Raw genomic sequence first — 20,248 nt, 5'->3', positions numbered from 1 at the left:
GCAGAAGAGGTGTACGTGGAGATGCTAAAACCAGCGGAGACGGTTACATTAAAGGTGCAGCATCAGCCGGATGATTTCAGCTCAGTCAAAGATGTACCAGGAGATGGTTTTTATATTAGGTGTGTATAAAGGAGCATCTCACTATTAACATATGCTGGAAGGTTTTTTTAAATGATATTCATAAATATGTATTTAATGATGTCATGTGTATATGCTTATTGACACATAGAGAAGAAAAACAGTTTCCTTAACTTGTGTCTGGTAGTTATACACATTCTACATGGAGGGATCTTTAAAGTTAGATAAGTGGAATGTGGATTGAAAGGAAACACGGGTCTAAAGGCAGAGAAAACTTTAGAGGTGTATATAATGGGTTAATGTGAATAAATATGTGCACTGTTGCTCAGTGAGCCAAAGTCCTCTTTTCTGTTAAAAGTATGTTTTACATTTAAAAAAGAAAAGGTTCTTTTGAGTGTTTAGGTAGAGCGAAGAGGTGCAGAATTCACTTCTTGTTTGAGTCATTGATCGTGGTAACGCTGCAAGATTAACTCTTTACGTTAGTTCTGACCTCACACTCCTTTTGCAGACTTTATTAATGACTGATTGCTGGACAACTTTATATGATGATTATTATAATTATTAGGGCCATAAAGAAGCCCTGTCATTTCCAATATCAGAATCCAAAAATAAGAAATAAATGCTTGAAAAACAAAAACAAGTGTAATAACATGTTACTAATCAACTTTACATTTCAATTTCACTTTCTAAATTGAAGATATTTTGCATTCACTCAAAAAATAAGAAAAACAGTTTTTAAGGTGGTCAGACTTTGTCTGTTTTTTGGAATAGTGCACAGAAAATGAACTCAATTATGTCACCAGCAGCTTCATTGCTTTCCGTTATGCTATCTATAGACCTGAGAGCCCTTCGGACAGTTTGTCCCTTTCCTCCCCAGCCATTTATGTCCCAGATCTATGGTGTCAATGCAGCGATTCTAATTCGCCACCATATAGGCTAATCTGGTCCTTTATGTTCGGACTGTTTTCTTTGGTCCTTGCAATCACGCTGCATACTAAAGGACAATGAAGCTCTGACTTAGTTGGCTTTTATTCTCGGTGTGTTGCCCCAGCTGCCACAGCCACTTGTCATATAGGCAGGCAGGTTTGTGATGTCATCTGCAGTAAATACACTCCGCTTGCTTGCCTGACACAGATAGGCTGCTTGGGAATAACCAAGGAGCTTCCAGCAAGACACAGTGCAGGCCGTTTTTGTCCATAGATAACAGTGCTTTGTGCTTCCTTTGTCACTTTTCTTCTGCTTTGTAGATTCTTAATCTTACTCTCCTCATACCTCATCCTCTCTCCCATTTTTATCAGCGTCACGCTTCTCGTCTTGCCCTCGTACCGCCCTTACCTTAATAACTCCCTATCTATCCTTGTCTTGGCCTCCCAACAGAGCACTTTACGACAGGGTGGGGGAGGCAGAAGGAGACCTCAGTTTCAAGAAGGATGACATCCTGTATGTGGATGAGTCGTTACCAAAGGGCAGCTTTGGAACCTGGATGGCCTGGCAGCTAGATGAGAACGCACAGCAGATCCAGAGAGGACAGATCCCCAGCAAATACATGTGGGTGGAAAAAGCAGAGAGTTGGCTTTTATTCTGAATTTAATTCTGATTTTACTAGGCTTCTTCCCTCAATGGTGGCTTTGGTGCATTTACCTTTTAGAAAAATGATTGTATTTTTAGTTCTGATCATAAAATCAGATTTTTTGTTCTCACTGCAAATCTAGTCACTCCAAACACCCAGTAGAATCTCTCTAAGCCATGCTGCTGCAGCACACAACCTTTAACTAACATGTTTTGTGTATGTGTGTGTGTGATATAGGATAGACCAAGAGTTTTATCGCAGACACAGTGTGACAGAAATGAAGGAAGATTCAAGTAAGACCATCTCTGCTGCCGCCCGCCGATCCTTTTTCAGGAGGAAACAGAAACACAAACGCAGCAGCTCCAAAGACAGTAAAGAGATGGTGCCTCTGGACACCATTAGCACCGACTCCATCCCCTTCTTGGATGGTAAGGACAGAGAAATTGTATTATAGTTAAAATACAGCAGGATGAACGACAATTTTACCTCCGCTTTATTTATCGTTTTACAGACTGTGTAAGCCTCGCATACCAGCGGGTCCAGAAGGTAGAGTGCACCTCTCCCCGACCGGTACTCGTACTCGGGCCTCTCAGTGACCCAGTCAAGGAGATGCTGGTCAAAGAATCCCCTGGGAAGTTCTGCAGATGCCTGCTGGGTGAGATCTGCTCACATGCTGCAGAGAACTGGGCAATTTTCACCAAGTTGATTAGTATTCAGGGGAAATCTATCTAGCATTATATAAAGTGTTTTTTTTACTTTTTTGCCCGTCTGCAGAGGTGATGAAGGCCTCCCAGCAAGCCATCGAGCGTGGCGTCAAAGATTGCCTCTTCATTGACTACAAGCGCAGGAGTGGACATTTTGATGTCACCACTGTTGCTTCTATAAAGGAAATAACAGATAAGGTATCAATCACCGCCTTCATTCTCTGATAATATGTTAGAAAAAACTAAGTTGCTTCTATTCACCCTTAAACTCTGTTTTTACGAAAATAATAATCAAGATTACTGCTTATCAGCCTTGGATGCTTGGAAATGTGAATTCCTGCTGGTAACATCTACTGCTCTTCATTGTAAAATTACAGGGCTGTCATTGTTTGCTTGACATCGCCCCGCATGCCATCGAAAGGCTCCACAGTGTTCACATCTATCCTATTGTTGTCTTCATCCGCTACAAAAACGCCAAGCAGATTAAGTAAGTCTCAAGTAATGAAGGTGGGGACTTCCTGTCTGCTCTGTTCAACTAATATGATAAAGTAGCATGATTGTAAATAAAAATATAGATGCTATAAGAGAACAGAAAAGGTCTGGTTTGTCAAAGCATCATGAACATCTCAAACTGGAGTTTATTTTATTAAGTCTCTGTGTTTTAGACCAACACAAAGTTGTGCAAAATGGATAAACATTTGATACATAAGTCTTTAAATTTAGGTGTGAACAATAGAAAATATATATTTTATTACCTTGACAGTCAATTTTAGTTTTCTACTTATTTTACCAACTAGATATTTTAACCGTAAAACCACTTTATCATCCACCTGTTGTTCTATTGTTGTAATTTCACACATGAAGCTCTTTATATCAATATCTCCTGTTTTATATTTTCCTTTCAGGGAACAGAAGGATCCCATTTTCCTGAGAGATAAAGTATCTCAAAAACATTCCAAGGAGCAATTTGAAAGCGCGCAGAAGATAGAACAAGAATACAGCAAATTTTTCACAGGTTGGTGTGCCGTCATTCAAATAATAACACGCAACTCAAATCTCCCCACTTTTTTTTTTACCTAATCTGTGGGCTTTAAAAAACTACTTTTATTCTTTTTTTAGGTATTGTCCAAGGTGGAAACCTCCCATACATTTGCACTCAGATCACCACTATAGTTGATCAAGAACAAAGTAAAGTCCTGTGGACTCCACTTGGCTCCCCCTAGAGGAGACCGGCCGCCACTACAGCGAGTCGAGGCTCTGCTCTCATTCCCTAAACACTAATTAACTCTTCCACACCAATAGGTACACTACCATGAGCTAGTTGTGTAAATTATTGATATATTTTTTTTAATTTTGTCTTTCTTATGTTTTATAATCGGTCTCCTTTATCTCTGATGTTACTCTGAAGCAGGTTGGTAGCATTGCTTATAAACGTTCTGGTTCAGTCAGTCTTCCCTGAGGATTTCTGTCGGTGTGTGTCGTTATGCTGCATTGTATGTGTCCGTTTACAGTCCCCAGATTAGTCTGAATATTGATGTTCAGTAATGAGTGTCCCTTGACCATAAACCTCAACACTAATGAAGTTCTGCCGCTCCTGACATTTGTGGTGTCCCTACAATTATGCACCCATTTGATGATGACTGACAACTAATTATAAGTTATTTTAATGTACGTACGTTTTTTTTTAATTATTATTATTATTATTTGTGCACGTAAGGGTTGAAAAGTGAGAACACAGCTTTATGATTAAACCAGTTTCTGCAAATGGTTTGTAGCAGAAATTCAGTGCTTTGGAAACGTAATACCAGCATTGAAATCAATCATTACATTTCTTTAAAAGTGCAAATACATTCAACCTCTTTAACATGTGTAGCTGTGGGTTTAATGAAGTAGCCTGCCACGAGTCTCATGTTTCGCTCTATGCATAGTTCCCATAGCAGCTGGGTGCGTGGACAGTTAGTAGGCCTTTCAGAAGTGCCTTTACAAACGAATATTCATTTTAAACCAACCCAGGATCATTTAACACTAATAATGACGAGTTTTAGGTTTGCTTGTTTTTTTTTTTGTTTTTTTTTGTTTTAATAGTCCACCTTAAGCTAGACGATTAAGGGGCTGATTTGAAACCAGCACAGTTTGGAGTGAGAAACAACGGTAAGGCTTTGAAGAAACAGTTTAACTCCTCAGAATGCACTCCAGGTTAAGACTAACCACTGTGTAACTATTGTTCCGCTCCTTTAACATGTATTTATGAATAAAGCTTATGCCACATATATATGCAGACAGATCTGGTAAGATAACATATATAACTATATTAAATGTATTGTCACTTGGTAACACTCCTTTGAGCCTTTTGCATTATGTCTCAACAGGTTTTTAGCATGTTTTTATTTAGTCCTTGTGGTTGGTTGTCAGTCACCCTATTCAATTTAAAGACACGCTAAGAAGCATAGTTTGCAGGGTAATATCTTTAGGGATTTTTTTCCTCAAATATCATTAAATGTAAGTGACTTTTAACTGTTGTTTGATAGTTTTTTAAATTCAGAATGCAAAAAGTAAACCCTAAAATATTCACTCTTCATTAAAGCTATATCCTGCATCTTATTGTGCCAAAATCCACTGAAACACCTTTATCCTTATATTATATCATATGTTTCCTTTTTGCACTTGTTAATCTGTGAACCCTAAACATGTAACTGTTCTTAGGTTTCAGGCATACTACAGATAGGTACTGTAATTGCTAATGCAACTTTTCATGTTTTTGTTTCACATCAGTTCCTTACATTTCATTGACTGCCTTTTTAACATATATATATATATATATATATAAAAATCATTGAATTTTTTTCAAAGATCACTTCTTATTTGAGTTATTGAAAAGGGATCTGTTCTTGCACATTTTTGTAATGCAAATTTGTCCATGAGTGTGACTATTGGGCTACAGTAAAAAAGAAGCAAATTGTAATGTTACTATTTTTCTTATTAGTTAGGGTAAACCAACTTCAGAGCGAGACTCAACATGAGACGGTTGTGTATTTAGAGCGGAAAGGTCTAGATGCCAGGTACTGATTAAACTCATTTCTTTTATTAAAAGAATGTTATTTGTATGTTGAGACATTAACATGAGAATAAACTCATTTTCTGTATCACAACAGGGCCTCTGATTCTAGTCTCTTGTGTTTGTTTCCTGACAATCTAATGAAAAATATTATATAAAATGCCCTACCTCAGAGAATTCATTGCATTTTCACCATGGCTGAAGTATAAGATGGTAGGGGTAGAATCCAGATTAAAAGAAAATACACAAGTCCTCAGAATTGCTAAAGGACAAGTCTATGTCAATAGGAAAAGATGCTGATGAAGTGCCATCAATAGCAGATAAATGTGACAAAAGCTGTGCAGATCTCAGTGCTGAATGTGACCTTTAAAATGGGAGAGAAAGGATAGCAGTGGACTCCCCCCATAGATTTAAGACAAAGATTACCATTTTATATCTTCCCACTTAGAATCAGCACCAGGGTTTAAAAAATAATCCATCTCAAGTACAGTATTTAGGGCAAAATCACATAAGTAGCTGCGGGGAGGGGATAATATTGGAAATCCAAATTTCCAGTTTCCTGTCTACAAAAAAAAACTACAAGACAATATGACTTTTTTTATTCCTTGCACTTGGCTTATACTTAATTTTGCAAATAATTATAACGATTTATTAAATGACAGTGGTTAAATGCTTCATAAATCAAACTAGAAACATTTTACATGGTTGCAGAACTAAAATATATATATTTTTTTACATTGAAATCTATAACTCTGTTTATTGGGGTTTATAAATGGACCAAAACAAAGTACTGACTGTTTGTGGATTGGAGAGGAAGTAATAGAAAGCATGTTTTACATGTAAAAATCCATAATGTTTGCCCCCTACAAGTGAACACGCTGTAGAAGAATCCTTTTCTCCAATTCCTGCTTTTAAATCAAGAATCTTTATTGCCATTAAAGTTTGAGACAACCAAGTCAATGAATGTACAAGTCGTGCATAAAAAGAAATAAGACACTGAGGAAATAAAGAATCCTTGGAGTAACTAAACCAAACTTTTGAAGAAAAACATACAATAGAAAACACATTATTAGTGAAATATTGGAAGAGAAGGCATTTTTTTAAAATATATTTAAAATTTAAAACTGTTGAAAGTTTGTTCAGTCTTTCTAGACCTCTTATGGCTCACTATGACCTCCTTGGTATTGCTAGTGTTCAGCATATGATCCTGGCGCACCACTATGTCAGATAGTGAAGAGGGCAGAGGTGAGAATTCACCCCTGTGGGGTTCCAGTCTTCAGGATGAGGGGGTTAGATGTAAGTTTCCCTATTCTCACCACATGGGGCCTATGGGAAGCGGATGGGTGATTGATTGACTTTATTGATCTCACAGTGCAAAAATGAACTTGTTACATTGGCTCAAATAGTCAGCCTGGATGGTGTTCTTGAAGTACTGTAGGAGGATCCACTCAAAGTGCTTCACTGGAATTAGAGCGACAGGATGGTACTTGTTTATGTTTATCTCTACTGACCACATTTTCTGCTCATTCAGCCAAATTAAAAAGACAGAAGCTGTGAAAAGTAATTTCCAAGAATCCTTATGTAGATCTAAATCTGGACTTTGAGCCATGGTGCGTAGTGCTTAACCTGTACCTTTAACCATGTGTACTTTTCCACCTACATGCTGTGTTAAACTCAAAACTGGGCTTCTTATAAGTTTCTTCTAAATTAAACCTCGCAATTTTTTTGGCCACTCTTCCATATTTGCCAGATTTGTGAAGATGATAACAAAAGGAAAACTGATTACTCCCTGAAAATTCAATTCATGTCTTTGTTTACTAAGACGCAGTGAAACTCATAATGAAAGAAACCCCCTCCAGCCTCATACTAACAGATCCATTACGTTGGAAGGATCTGTCTGTGGATCTCAGCCTTGGTCAATTTGAAATTACCCACATTTCTTCCTAAAGCAGAGCTGGAGGGTTTTCTTCATTCCGTCTCCAGTAAACAAAGTAAGACGCTGAAAGTATTAAGTTTTCATTTTAAAATCAAATCCAATTTAAAACCTCATATAAAACATGAGAGGACCAAATGGGCTCTCCTGGAAACCACAATCATAACCAGATTTATATGTTATTTTTGAAGTTGGGGAAAATATGGATTCAAAACGAAGCCAATGGCACTAAAGGTAAGATTAGGAGTGTTTAGGGTGTCAATGTAAATCCCAGCTAAGACAGAACACACACTCGTATGTCAGACTTCTATCATTAGCTGTGGAAAGTCAAGTTAAGTCACCCTTTTGGATTTCTTGCTGGAATCAACCTGAGGCATGAAAATTATCCACAAAAACATTTTTTTAAAAAGAGAATCTGATTTTAATTAATGCCATTAAAAACAATAATATCAATTAAATTGGTGAGAGAGGATGGAGGTCATTTTATGAAGGCTGTGCATTTTAATAAGAGAATGGAAAATTGAAATTTTTAATGCAGAGTCTGGTTACTTTACAAGACTGCTGTTAACTGCAAAACTTATAATGGTTCTTTCCCATAATTCTTCTATTTAACAAAGTGAGAAAGAAGGTTGTCCAAAGGAGAGGCTGCTCTGTCAAAGACTCAACTTTATTTATCCCTTGGGATCACTGCTTCAGAGTAATTCTGGTTCCAGTAGCTTATATGGAGTGTAAACACTTAAAGCAAGATGCCATTAAAGATACAAAGACAGCAGACAATATAAAAAAGTTGTAATTTTTATGTCATGGAATATGTTTCCTTTAGATATAAATATATCTGTATGGTGGAGGGCTAAGGAAAGACTGCACAGTAGTTGGCTTGGATTATTGTACTTTCACTGCATAAATGTACTGATAAATAAATAAAAAAATACACAGGCTACACAGTAGTTGGAATATTTTAGTGCACAGTGAGAGAGAAGAATATTGCACATGAGTGACAATAGGTAATGTTTTGCACAAGATGTCAAAGGAGTGGGGTGCTGACCCTTGTCCCTATTCCTATCACCTCCTCCTTCCTCCAAGTGAGAAGTTGTACAGCTTGATGGCTTGAGGAACAAAGAAGTTCAGCACTCTGTTGGTTTTACATTTGGGGAGAAGCAATCTCCCACTGATCAGACAGTGTGCAGAGGGTGGCTGGCATTGTCATGTATGTCAAACCAGAAATAAAAGTCAATCCTGTAGAACAATGAGATGGCAAAGGAAGAGTCAGACAGTAAGAGACAAATTGAGAAAACCCAGAGGGATGGGGTTAAAATTGTCAACATGTGGAGTTTGTAGAAATAATTGATGCCTGTTAATAAATTTGGCAAACAGCTCTATAAAATCCAAATTACCACCTGCAGCTTGTTTCCTCTGTTCTGTGTTTTCCAACAGCTCCTCTGCATAATTTCCACTGTGCACAGGTGTGGAGCTGCAGCTGGGCTGTAAGAACATCTAAACTAAGCACAGATAAATGTTCCTTGATTGGCTGTAGGTGATGGTAACTCCTGGTGGTGCTGAATACGGGGAAAGTTTACTGGACATCAGAATAGAACAGTATGTTCAATCAGGTCTGGGCACAAACTAGGAGGACAGAGGAGAGAAATTAAATTTCTCTATAATCTGAAACCTCTAATGGTACAGTAATTAAATAAAAGAACAAATTCTTATCTTGCAAACTTTCCTTTTATCTTTTTCATTCAATACTTCTTTGGATCTGTTTAGCTCAAGGTAGCAGAAGATGGTCAGCTTAAAACTCTAGTTTATTAGTTATTCTCTAATGTCCTTTACATTTACATTGTGTTTTTGAAGCAAGTTTGATATGTGATTTTTTTTTAGCTCTGTTTTTATTTATATCAGTATATTTGGTACCAGTTGATGGACGTTGGCAAAGGGAGAAAAACATGCAACAAAAGATGGAAGGATGAGAATCAAACTTTATTTGAAACTTTTTGGTAAAGCTAAAAATACTGTAAAAAAGATACTGAAGCCTTTTCTTTTGCGTTTCTTTTCTCACAATTAGAACAAGTATATTGGTGTGTCTTATAGTAAAACCTTTACTGGTTAATGCATGTCAAATTAACAATAAAAAAATAGATTCTAGTAAATCTTTAATTTGCCCTTTTTTCAAGGACTTAATGAAATCAGAATGAAGGACTTTCAACTAGGATTTGTTTGCATTTATAGTGCCTTTCAAATTTTTTATTTTTATTTTTGGCCTTTGAACGCTACAACCTAAAATCTCAGTGCGTTTTTTTTTTTTGAATGTTTGATTTTTCTTTAATGGTTCATTCAGAGTGAAATTTCCAACTTCACTCTGAATTAACCATCATCAGTGTCACATGGTGATGGCAGCATTATGATATGGGGATATGCTTTTCTTCAGCAAGGTAGAGCAGATCAGGCTTGATGGGAAGCTGGAAGGAACTAAATGCAGGATGATACTGGAAAAAAACATAACCATGCTGCAATGTTATGGAACATTTTTTTCCTTTTTTAAAAAAAATCTTTTTGTATTTTCTTAAGTATAATTATTGTTTGACTTCCCACCTTAGCAGCTATTTGTGTCAGCCTGTCACATACAGTCCCAACAGAATACATTAAATAAACTAAACAACCTTTAATGGAGCATTGCTGTATTCACTCTTCTGTGGAATTTATTAAAACTGCTAATTGGATTGATTCTCATTGCATTAACACTTTGGATGGAACTTAATTGCAGATTTGCATTTTATTTTTTGCTCCCTGCAGATGCAGTTTCCAATAGTTAATTTTAATTTTCTTCTTTAAATGTGTGACAGCTTTCCATTTTTCTCTTCCTCGCCTCTCATGTTTGAGTAAGTATCAATACCTGAAGGATCATATTATAAATTCCCAATTTTTTAAAGTCTTTAAAAATGTATATTTCTATGATTGTTTTCCATTCACTCAAAGGGCCTGCAGCTGTGACAGTTCTACTGGTTTGTGAGTTCCTCTAGTTTCATGCATGACTTACATGGTCTTATAGCCAATAATATCACAGTGAATGCCCCCCACCTCTTTGCCTGTCAAGTTCTTTATGGCAAGAAGTCACCCAGCATCTCCAAATATCCACCTTGAAACAAATAAAGTAGGTTTTTTTGTACGACTAGAACACTTGTCTAACGTTACTTAATACTCTCAGGAGAGGGTTGCACAACGTGCTGGCCACTAATGACACCCTAAATCTGTTGTACGGTTACGTGCAGCTCCGTGGTGCCGTGTCCCAATTCCTTATGTCCTCTAAGTCCCCTCCTGCCTGTTTTAGAAAGAAGTCGGGGCCTCAAACTCTTTAGCTGGGGTGTCTGTTTCAAGACAGCTGCTGACAGCTCAACTGAACTTGAGAAGACTGGAGTCTGACAGTAGGAGGATCCCGAGAGTCCGCACTGGGAGGCTGTGGTCTTTTTGCACTCATGTCAAATCTTGCTGTTGGAGTGTTCACCTTCTTTCCCAAACTTGAGACTGATGGCATGAGTTCAGATGTGGGTTATTCCTATGATTGTTGACAGTGTTTAAAGTCTCCTGTTGCCATAGGCCTGTCTGTTTTACCTGTACTCTTGGGTTTTAGTTTTCCATTATTAAAAAAAAACCTTCCCTTGGATTCTTGTGAGTCATTTTAAACATTGCTGACTATTTTAGTACGAACCACAAAAATTAGGATCTTTTATAAAAGTGGTTGTACAGTTTTTTCAGAATTGTTTGTGTTTTAAGAATACCAAACATGTAGAGCCTTGCAGAATTATTAAGTTCCTCTTTAGGTATTGATATTCCATCACTTCCCAGCAAACTTTGCCAATAAACCCATAACACAAGTAATCATGAAGTGTAAAAAAAACTGAAGGCTTTTCACATTGTTTGCATACAAAATTCAGAAAAAGAAAGTAAACGTTACAGATCTTCCCACATACAGCAACTCCATGGTGCAACACAGTGGTGGTGACATGCTCCTGTGGGGTTGCTTTTCTATGGCAAACACAGGGATGCTGGTCAGAGTGGATGAGCAGATGGATAGGGGAAAATCTGTAAGAAAAGGACTTGAGACAATCTAGAGTATAACACGACGATAACCTAAAACATAAATCAAGGGATGGCTTCAATCAAAGCATTTATATTTGCTATACTGTATATCTGCTGGGAATCTGGGATGAGAGCTGAAAATGTATGCTCTCTTGGTATTCTGACCAAGATTGAGCTATGTTGCAAATAAGAACATTTTTTATTTTATAAAGCTGGTAGGGATGTACTGAAGAAGCTTTACAGCTGTAAAGAATTTCAAATAAAGTATTGACCCAGACGGATGAATACGGATGCACATCACACTCTTTATCTTTTTAAAATAAAATTTTGAAAACGATTTTTCTTCTTTTTATTACTTCTCAGTGTAGTACTACTGTGAGTTTTCCTATTGTCTGAGGTGGTAATTTAATACAAACATATAAACATTGAAAGGACATTTAAATATTTGCAAGGTATTATAAATCAAGCTTTGGAAATCAACCAACTTGTTAACTTAAGGATTGTTTTTGCTCTCAATCCAATATTCGGCATGCATCCAAATAGCAGATAGCCGCGTCGGGACTGATCTGTGGCCTGTTTTATGTGAACTCAACCACTTGCACATGGAGTCATAACTGTGAAGAGCTATAATTCAAAAATTGGCTTGTCTTCCATGTTTTACAGCTCAGCCCTGCTTGAAGTTAAACGACAGCTCGCTCTTACCACAGGCTATTTTTGGTGGAGCATTTATATTTACTGGATAATAAATCGCTATGATAGGACACATGTCATACTTTGACATGTTTACTTTTCAGAACATTTATGCGTGAAGCAGAGTGTTAGATCTCCTTGTTTTATTAGATAGAGCTGACCATGACATGCTAAGGAAAAATTTTAGACATAATTATTAACCTGCAATTTCCCATGCAGACCAAGTAACTTCATATTTTTTTTTATTCTTTTATCTTAAATTCTGTTTAAGATTGGACTGGCCCATTCTCAACATTTTGACTTTATTCAGGACATTACTGTCTTGGTGAGTATTTTTTCCCTCATTGCAGCAATGAGAATCTGTTGTATATCTGAAAATCGCCTCATATGAGACATATTTTTGGCTTTCTGATGTGGGGTTTAATCGAGACGGTAAATATGGCCTTGTCTATATAAGTTACTCCATGACTTCTGAATCTGTTGGTCCAAAGTGTTCTGCGATCAGATTCTAAAACACCCAAAGAGACCTGTTTATTGAGCAACAGTCCCTATTACCTGTTGCTTTTGGTGGGTTTAAGTCAAGAGTTGTATGTCTAGCGCCCCTAGTGGGCTAACAGTTATACATTTAACAGAAGAGTTGTGGTGTTTTCCTTGTTGCCAGCTCTGTTTAAAAGCCTAGTAGTTCCATTTCAAAGCAGCTCAACAGGTTTCTAAGATAAGTGGCTCACTCTAATGTAAAGAATATAGGCATGGATTGCTGTTTTAAGGTTTTCTATTAAAACAATGGGCTTTTTCTTTTCTAGGAGATTGAGATACTAAAAAGTGAACTTGACCATTCCTCCATCCTGTTTATCTAATTTAGAATCAATTGTCCTTTTTAAAATCGAAACTAAACTAATCTAGTTCTGAAAACTAAATTAGGAAATAAAATGAAGACTCAGTTGAATTTCTATGGACGACTCATTGTACATTTTAGATTTGGTTTGAATTAATATTAACTTAACACATTTTTTTATTTTTTGTAGAATTTGCTGATAACATTTAATTTCCCTTTTAGATTAATAAAGCTTTTTTAACTGAACTGAAATAAACTGAATGAGAAGTCAAGCTCCGAAGGCCAACAGAAGACCCCCAATACTAATCATTCATCTGAACCAATTTAATATCATGGAAATTTTATATTTTTGAGTACTCGTACTCGTACTCGTCGTCTCCCGCTTTATCCGGAACCGGGTCGCGGGGGCAGCAGACTAAGCAGAGACTCCCAGACTTCCCTCTCTGCAGACACCTCCTCCAGCTCTGTTGGGAGAAGCCCTAGCCGTTCCCAGGCCAGCCGAGAGACAGTCTCTCCAGCTTGTCCTGGGTCGTCCCCTGGGCCTCCTCCCGGTGGGACGTGCCTGGAACACCTCCCGAGGGAGGCGTCCAGGGGGCATCCGAAGAAGATGTCTGAGCCACCTCAACTGACTCCTCTCGATGTGGAGGAGAACCGGCTCTACACTGAGCCTCTCCCGAATGACTGAGCTCCTCACCCTATCTTTAAGGGAGAGCCCAGCCACCCTGCGGAGAAAGCTCATTTCAGCCGCTTGTATCCGGGATCTCGTTCTTTCGGTCATGATCCAGATTTCATGACCATAGGTGAGGGTAGGATTGTAGACCGACCGGTAAATTGAGAGCTTTGCCTTTTCGCTCAGTTCTCTCTACACCAGCTCTCTCTACACCACGATCCGTCTATCGATTCGTCTTTCGATCATCCGCTCCATTCTTCCCTCACTCGTGAACAGGACCCCAAGATACTTGAACTCCTCCACTTGAGGCAGGGACTCTCCTCCAACCTGAAGGGGACAAGCCTTCAGGTTGAGTAATGCATTTAATGTAATGCATTTAAAAATGTTTAATTCACATATAGATACATTCTAGGCATTATTTCCTTTAATTTTAAAGATTGTGGCTTTAAGCAATTGATGAACTGCTATTCTGTTATCTTTTAATTAGGATATGAGCAATAAAAGAAAGTTAAATTTACTTTACAGTATAAGGAGACAATATTTAGAGTGCATGTCTGTCTATATATCCCGACATAAATAGGGTCTGCTGACAATCCTATCAGACCACAGTTGTTCCAGCCCCCCCTTGTTTTTGCAATTTGTTTTCTTCTACTCAGCTTCACATTAATATGCTTGGATGCAGTAGGTTTTACTGCTTGAAGCTCTTCATGAAGACTTTTTATTTACATTTGAGTTCTGTATGCGAATGAATCAAATTGAAAATTTGGCCACAGAACAGACCATTATACGGCTTACATACAGTACTGGCCTCACATTGATCCCCCTGTAGAGGCTTGATACAGGACAACTTTCAAAGAGCCATGTGGTTTCTCGATGTGCTGCACAGTGTGAAATAATTTTCTTAGTAACCATTTCAGACCAAGACTAGACCTACTGATTGTGCCTAACTCATTTGTCTTTGGATTTAGTCCACCTATTATGGTTTTTAAACAAGAATCAATCCAGGCCCACTAGTGTCCCATTCAACCTTAGGAAAATTCATGTGGGTCACCACTAAAATGTTGCTTGGATGAATTGAAAGCATTATTTGCCATGATTGTGTTGATCAAAACAAACACTGTGTTACGCAATATTTAGCCTACCGGTACATATTTTGAGAAACTGAATTTCTTTATTTAAATTGACTTTAAATAACAAACGTTAGAAAATAATAAAGGAAACACATAAAAAGCTTACTTATGGTATATTGTGTCTAAATATATTGTTTTAACTTTGTGATCTGAATAACTGTAATAAAAAAAATCTACACCATCTTATCTATATAATTAAAGCACAGACTAATTTCCCTTTTGTTGCAAAAAAAAAAAGGTTTTAGGGAAGTCTGAGTGCGTTTGTGCCACAGGTGCATGAGCACCAGCCTTGTCAACATTTTAGGCTCAGTGGTTATTCAGGGACCTAAGCCAGCTGTTTCCCCATATCCCTTGCTGTGGCTTTTTGTGGGTTTCCAGTGAGCAGCCATGCCTCACGGTCATCACCAATCTACACCTGTTTTTGACCTAACAGTATGAAGGGAAATGCTGGGAGTGTTATACTTGATTATGATGGTAGAGGCGTAGCCAGAAATTTTTTATAAGGGTGTCCAGGCAATAACCAATGCACACTGAGGGGGGGCGGCGGGGGAGTGGGCAAAAGTGGATAGGCACCAGAACCTCACGGTCAGTCTACACTGGTCCAACAGGAAAATTAACATTTAAAACATCCATATTTTCTAAATAAAGACTAACTATACTTTCCTACAGCCTTTGCTAACAAATAGACACATATTTTTAAACATCTGTAATTTCTAGATAAAAGCTTTAGTGGATAAAACTCAGTTTTGAGTTCTGAGGAATAAATAAATCATCATTGTCATTATTTACCTACTTGTATCAATTAACATTCTGCATAAAATTGATATTTACAAGCACTAATATCTAGATAAATTGATTATTTTATCATTTTTTTAGTTAAATTGTTATTTATTTTTGATTTCACTTAAGTTTTCAGAGATACATATTTTTCTCTTTACCCGATATAACACAAAATCTAGTTGTAAAAAGAGCATGAATTCTGTATTTATCATCTTTGATGTATATTGATGTGTATAATTAACCACAAAAAATAAAATGTTTCGAATATTCCAATTAGAGTATTACCGTTGCCACCATCTGTATGAGAGGGAACAAAATGTTAGGGGTGAAAATTGATAAGATAAGATAAATTTTATTGTCCCAAAGGAAATTTTATCTGGGTACAGACTCTGGCTGCTACATAGTCCAAACTTTGTGTCACACTGCATTCACTAATAAAAAAACTGCCATAACAATTCCAGTATAAGTTAATAAATAAATACATAAGGAGGCATGTTACATTACATTCACAAAAAAAAAAAAAGTGTATAAAAACCCTTCTTTAAAGAAATCAGTTATGTGAGATAATGAATACATAAAAAAAGCATGTAAGTTTAGTTAAAATTTTGATTGGCTAAGGGGTGCCCCCCATCTAGCTCCGCCCCTGTATGATGGGCAATCAATTAAAACCTAATAATAAAAACCTGCTCAATAGAATGCCTCTATATTATTAATCTAAAAAAATGAGAATCCTGCACTATCGTTGATGACAGTCTGGTGGAATACCCCCATTTGTGTGTGTGTGTTTATAAAGCTAGATATAACCCTTCAATTTCTGACTGATCTTCTTTGCGACGTGCGTCACAGGCATTGAATAAAGACGCAGAGGCGCAGTTTCGCAGTCAGAGCGGCAGGGTTCCAGATCTGCCTCTGGAATTTAAAAACGCCTCTCTGTCCATCTTTATTATTAGCGCTCGGCTCCTCCCTCCTACCTGTAAATCCCCCCCACCACCACCTCCAGCTCCAGCTCTCCTCTCTCCTGGAGCAGATCTGACAGGCGCTTCCAGCTGGCCGCTCCGTGCCAGGAGGACCGAATGGACGCAGCGACATCCACCCAAGCTGCGCGCAAATCCTCTCCTTAACGCGACGACCAGAAGCGCCTGTTTGGATATGTAGCCTTCTGACGCGCGTTTCTTCTCATTAGGAGCGCATTTGGCACGATTGAGGAAGAGAGAGAGAAAAAAAACGATTCTTCATCCATTGATTGAAAAGGATCCCTGAATGGAAGACGGCTAAAAGCAGGAACACGAAGGGGAACGATTTTATTGTTTTTTCCAATTTCTATTTTTATTTTTGATAGTCTGCAACAGGAAGAAAAAACAAACAAAACGGCAGCAGCCTCGGCGGCTGCAGACGACGCCGTCCCTGTCAGGGCTTATGGCGTGAAAGAGGCAGAAAAGCCCCTCAGAATGAGAAGCGCCTCAGATTCGTCGTTATTATTGCGGATTTAAATGCCTCTCTCCAAGGGGCCACCGACGCGCTATTTTGGTCTGCTCTGAGTGCACGGCGGCTCAACCCGTCATTAAAAAATAAACAATTCATACCCTTAAAAAAATCTGGACTCAATCAGGTGGACTAATCAGAATCTAACACAAATAAAAAAAAATTCCTTTATTTTTTTTTAAGCAATATGGCTGGTGAGTGGGGCTGGGGACGCTGGCACAGGCTCTCCAAGGCTCCTCAATGCTAGCCGAGGCACATGGCACGGATCCCCATGGAAGCGACAGCTCTATGAGGACAAGCAGCATCGATAACAACAACAAACCGGACTCTTCGATCTTAATATCCAAGATGGAAGGCCTTGTCATCCCTTACACCTCTGAGGTGCCATGCGACGATTATGGACAGCGCATGTGGTGGGCTTTCCTCGCTTCCTCCATGGTGACGTTTTTCGGGGGTCTCTTCATCATCCTGCTATGGAGAACCCTCAAGTATCTTTGGACTGTCTGCTGCCACTGCAACATTAAAAATAAGGTAAAGACAGGAAACTGTGAGCAATCATTCACACATAAGCCCCTGTGCAACATGCTGGAGTCAGATTGGTTTAGATTCTTAGGTGTCAATTTAATGATTTGGGGGCTAATTTATTTTATAAAGGCAATATCAAGCCTATTCCCATTGTGAACAAAACATTGTGGTTGCTTTTGCTTTCCCTGGGCTGTTTACTCCCTCTCTGGCATGAAGGGGGTGATATTGCATGAGGGATGGGTGGAATGAGAGAAGAGGAATTCCTTCATTTTATTTTGCTTCAGCATAAGCAGAGGCGGCTCAAGGTTATATGAGGGCCTTAGGAGACTTACATTCTTTGTGTGTGTGTTTTTTTTTTGGGTGGGGTGGAGTGTTTTCCTCCAAAAAAAAAGAAGGTACATCATTCTAAGTTAAAAATTATACCACAGCCATTGTGAAATGTCTGAGGTTATTTTGGTGAAAAAAGGCCTAAATACAACAAAAGAATAAATATTCTTTGGATTTGTCCACATTATGACGATCACAAATTAAAACAGCAGACATTGTCTTTTGCGTAACGCTATTTTTCTGATAAATGCAACATGTTCTTGCATCTAGATGGATCCATTCTCACCGCTGCTAGGCTACGATCACACCGCAGGCTGAAGTCACCCAAATCCGATTTTTTGTTTGCCCACATGCGACCTGGATCTGATCTTTTCATGGTTGTCTGAACAACACAGATCCGATTTTTTCCAGTGCGACCCAGGCCACTTGGCTATGTGGTCCTGAATCCGATACGAATCTGACCTTTTAAAATGCGACCTGTGTCTGAACAGCCAGGTTGCATTCATCTGACCTGAACGCCATTAATACCCGACAAAGGTCACTATTCTTCTTCTTGCTTCGCAAAAGCGGCAAGAAAAACAAACACCATAGCGGACGATGATGCGGAGAGCAATATTTATTTATTTTTAACCATCTTGAAAAGAAGGGACACTTAAGCTGAATGAACGCAGTTCACACAGGAGATCACATACAAGTCGCATATATTTGGAAAAGTGAACCGCAACGCAATAAAATCGGATTTCACAAAAAAAAAATGGGAATTGAGCATCAAGACCTGCAGTGTGACATCGTCCTGGGTAGTTTCTTGGTGTGTCGTCAAGTGGTGCCGGATTCATTTTAAAGGTGGGGGGGTCATTGGGGTGTTGCGTTACCTTTCACCCCTCCATGCATACTATGAATAGTCGGTCCATACATACTTTTTCCAGAGGAGTGGAAATTCTCTGTTAATCAGTGATCCGATCCATTATGTTATATTTTGAAAGAAAAAGCTTATCTGTACATTGCTGCTGTTTTAATTATTTATTTTAAATACTGCAATAAACGCAATTGTTTTCATTTCACATGAACAGATAGAGATTGAGGGTGCTTCCTCTTCTCTTCTGTATGCATCTTCTCCACATAGTGATCATGCCGGCCATCTGTGCCCAGTGTTGATGCAATTTACAGTTTCCTTTGCAAAGTGCAAAATAAATCCAATCCCAAACTCTTAATAGCACACACAATCTGCATTTATTTAACAGGCAATCTTTGTGGATCACCTTTAGATCTTGGTAGTTCAGGCCCATAGTTTTGTAAAGATTTTACTTATTTTTGCTTTTTTTTTTTTTTTTTTTTTTGTCCATACCTACATGTTAGATAGCATTTTTTTTTTCAGCCACTGAAGGGAGGCCTTGCTTTTCTGCCTCAGATCATTTTTTTGCTGTATAACCCAAGTGCAGCAGTTCTTAAGGTTATGAGATTGATTTTCATTTAGAGAGTAAATTAATAATTTTACCGATAACAACAAATAGTTTACAGCAGTAAAACATCCCCAAACCTTCACAGTACCACCACCGTGTTTGACTCTTTTTTTCTTGTTGTTGTTTTTTTTATGCCGTGTTAGTTTTAAGTATTATAAAGGGAAACAGCGTTTTAACTCTCCCCAGAAGAGAACATAATTTAAAAAGAGGAGCAGTTGGGCAACGTTTTTTGTTTTAAGTTACAGACTTTTATCTTTATTGAAAAGCTGACATAAAAAACCCCACTGAATTTATACAAAAAATATATTTTAACTAAAATCATTAATGTTGATTGACTAGTTTGGCAAGTGTATATTATTCACGACTCCTTCTAGTGTCAGCCCTTATTTATCCATGCCATGCTTGACCCGTAGAGTGAGATATTTTAAATAGATTGTTTTATATTTTGGAAAGCTTCACATTGAAAACCCTTTGAATCAAAACCTTTATTAGTCTTCATTGCTGGTGTCAATAGACTCTGATGGATTCTGGTTCCCCGATAGTGCTTTGAAATTGTGATATTTCTGTTAAATTTAATAATGGTCTTTTTTGCTAATGATTAAAATGCCTGATGTTTAGTATTTTACAAATGAGTTCAATTTTGCTGCCCCACATAGCTGGAATCGGTTATCAGGGCCTCAAATGGCTCAGCATAATGCTAAAGGTAAAGCTGTGAGCAGGACTAATATAGAAATAAGATAATAAACTGAATGCCTGTTATACTGCATGTTTAGGGCTGATGAATCATAGCTGATTCACATTTAGCTCATGTGTGACTCACACACTTGCGTGTAGTGAGAGTGGTACCCCTGGATGGATAGAAGAGCTGTTGAATGGGGATGTGTACACCATGTATTTTAGTTATTATGTTTGAAACAAATAACAGGCCTAAATAA

At 38.0% G+C, this 20,248-nt stretch overlaps 2 protein-coding genes across 15 annotated transcripts in view; both read left to right on the top strand.

Annotated features, from left to right (window-relative positions):
- Positions 1–5,501, top strand: part of LOC107094188 (disks large homolog 5-like) — a 49,069-nt gene extending 43,568 nt beyond the window's left edge. For all 3 annotated transcript variants that reach the window (XM_015389841.1, XM_015389766.1, XM_015389687.1), the window contains 8 exons: positions 1–119; positions 1,456–1,626; positions 1,886–2,076; positions 2,160–2,303; positions 2,423–2,550; positions 2,730–2,839; positions 3,258–3,367; positions 3,472–5,501. The exon at positions 1–119 is cut by the window's left edge and continues 2 nt beyond it. In XM_015389841.1, the coding sequence (XP_015245327.1) occupies positions 1–119; positions 1,456–1,626; positions 1,886–2,076; positions 2,160–2,303; positions 2,423–2,550; positions 2,730–2,839; positions 3,258–3,367; positions 3,472–3,575 (1,077 nt within the window). In that variant the 3' untranslated portion in view covers positions 3,576–5,501. The remainder of the gene's footprint in view (positions 120–1,455; positions 1,627–1,885; positions 2,077–2,159; positions 2,304–2,422; positions 2,551–2,729; positions 2,840–3,257; positions 3,368–3,471) is intronic.
- An 11,085-nt stretch (positions 5,502–16,586) lies between these two features.
- LOC107092828 (calcium-activated potassium channel subunit alpha-1) overlaps positions 16,587–20,248 on the top strand; it is a 180,775-nt gene continuing 177,113 nt past the window's right edge. For all 12 annotated transcript variants that reach the window (XM_015388435.1, XM_015388190.1, XM_015387774.1 and 9 more), the window contains exon 1: positions 16,587–17,532. In XM_015388435.1, the coding sequence (XP_015243921.1) occupies positions 17,242–17,532 (291 nt within the window). In that variant the 5' untranslated portion in view covers positions 16,587–17,241. The remainder of the gene's footprint in view (positions 17,533–20,248) is intronic.

The sequence above is a fragment of the Cyprinodon variegatus genome, unplaced genomic scaffold (assembly GCF_000732505.1).
Source record: "Cyprinodon variegatus isolate N-32 unplaced genomic scaffold, C_variegatus-1.0 Scaffold1, whole genome shotgun sequence".
In the NCBI taxonomy this organism is placed as follows: Eukaryota; Metazoa; Chordata; class Actinopteri; order Cyprinodontiformes; family Cyprinodontidae; genus Cyprinodon; species Cyprinodon variegatus.
The sequence above is the reverse complement of the archived record's forward strand: the minus strand, read 5'-3'. Positions and strand labels throughout refer to the sequence as shown.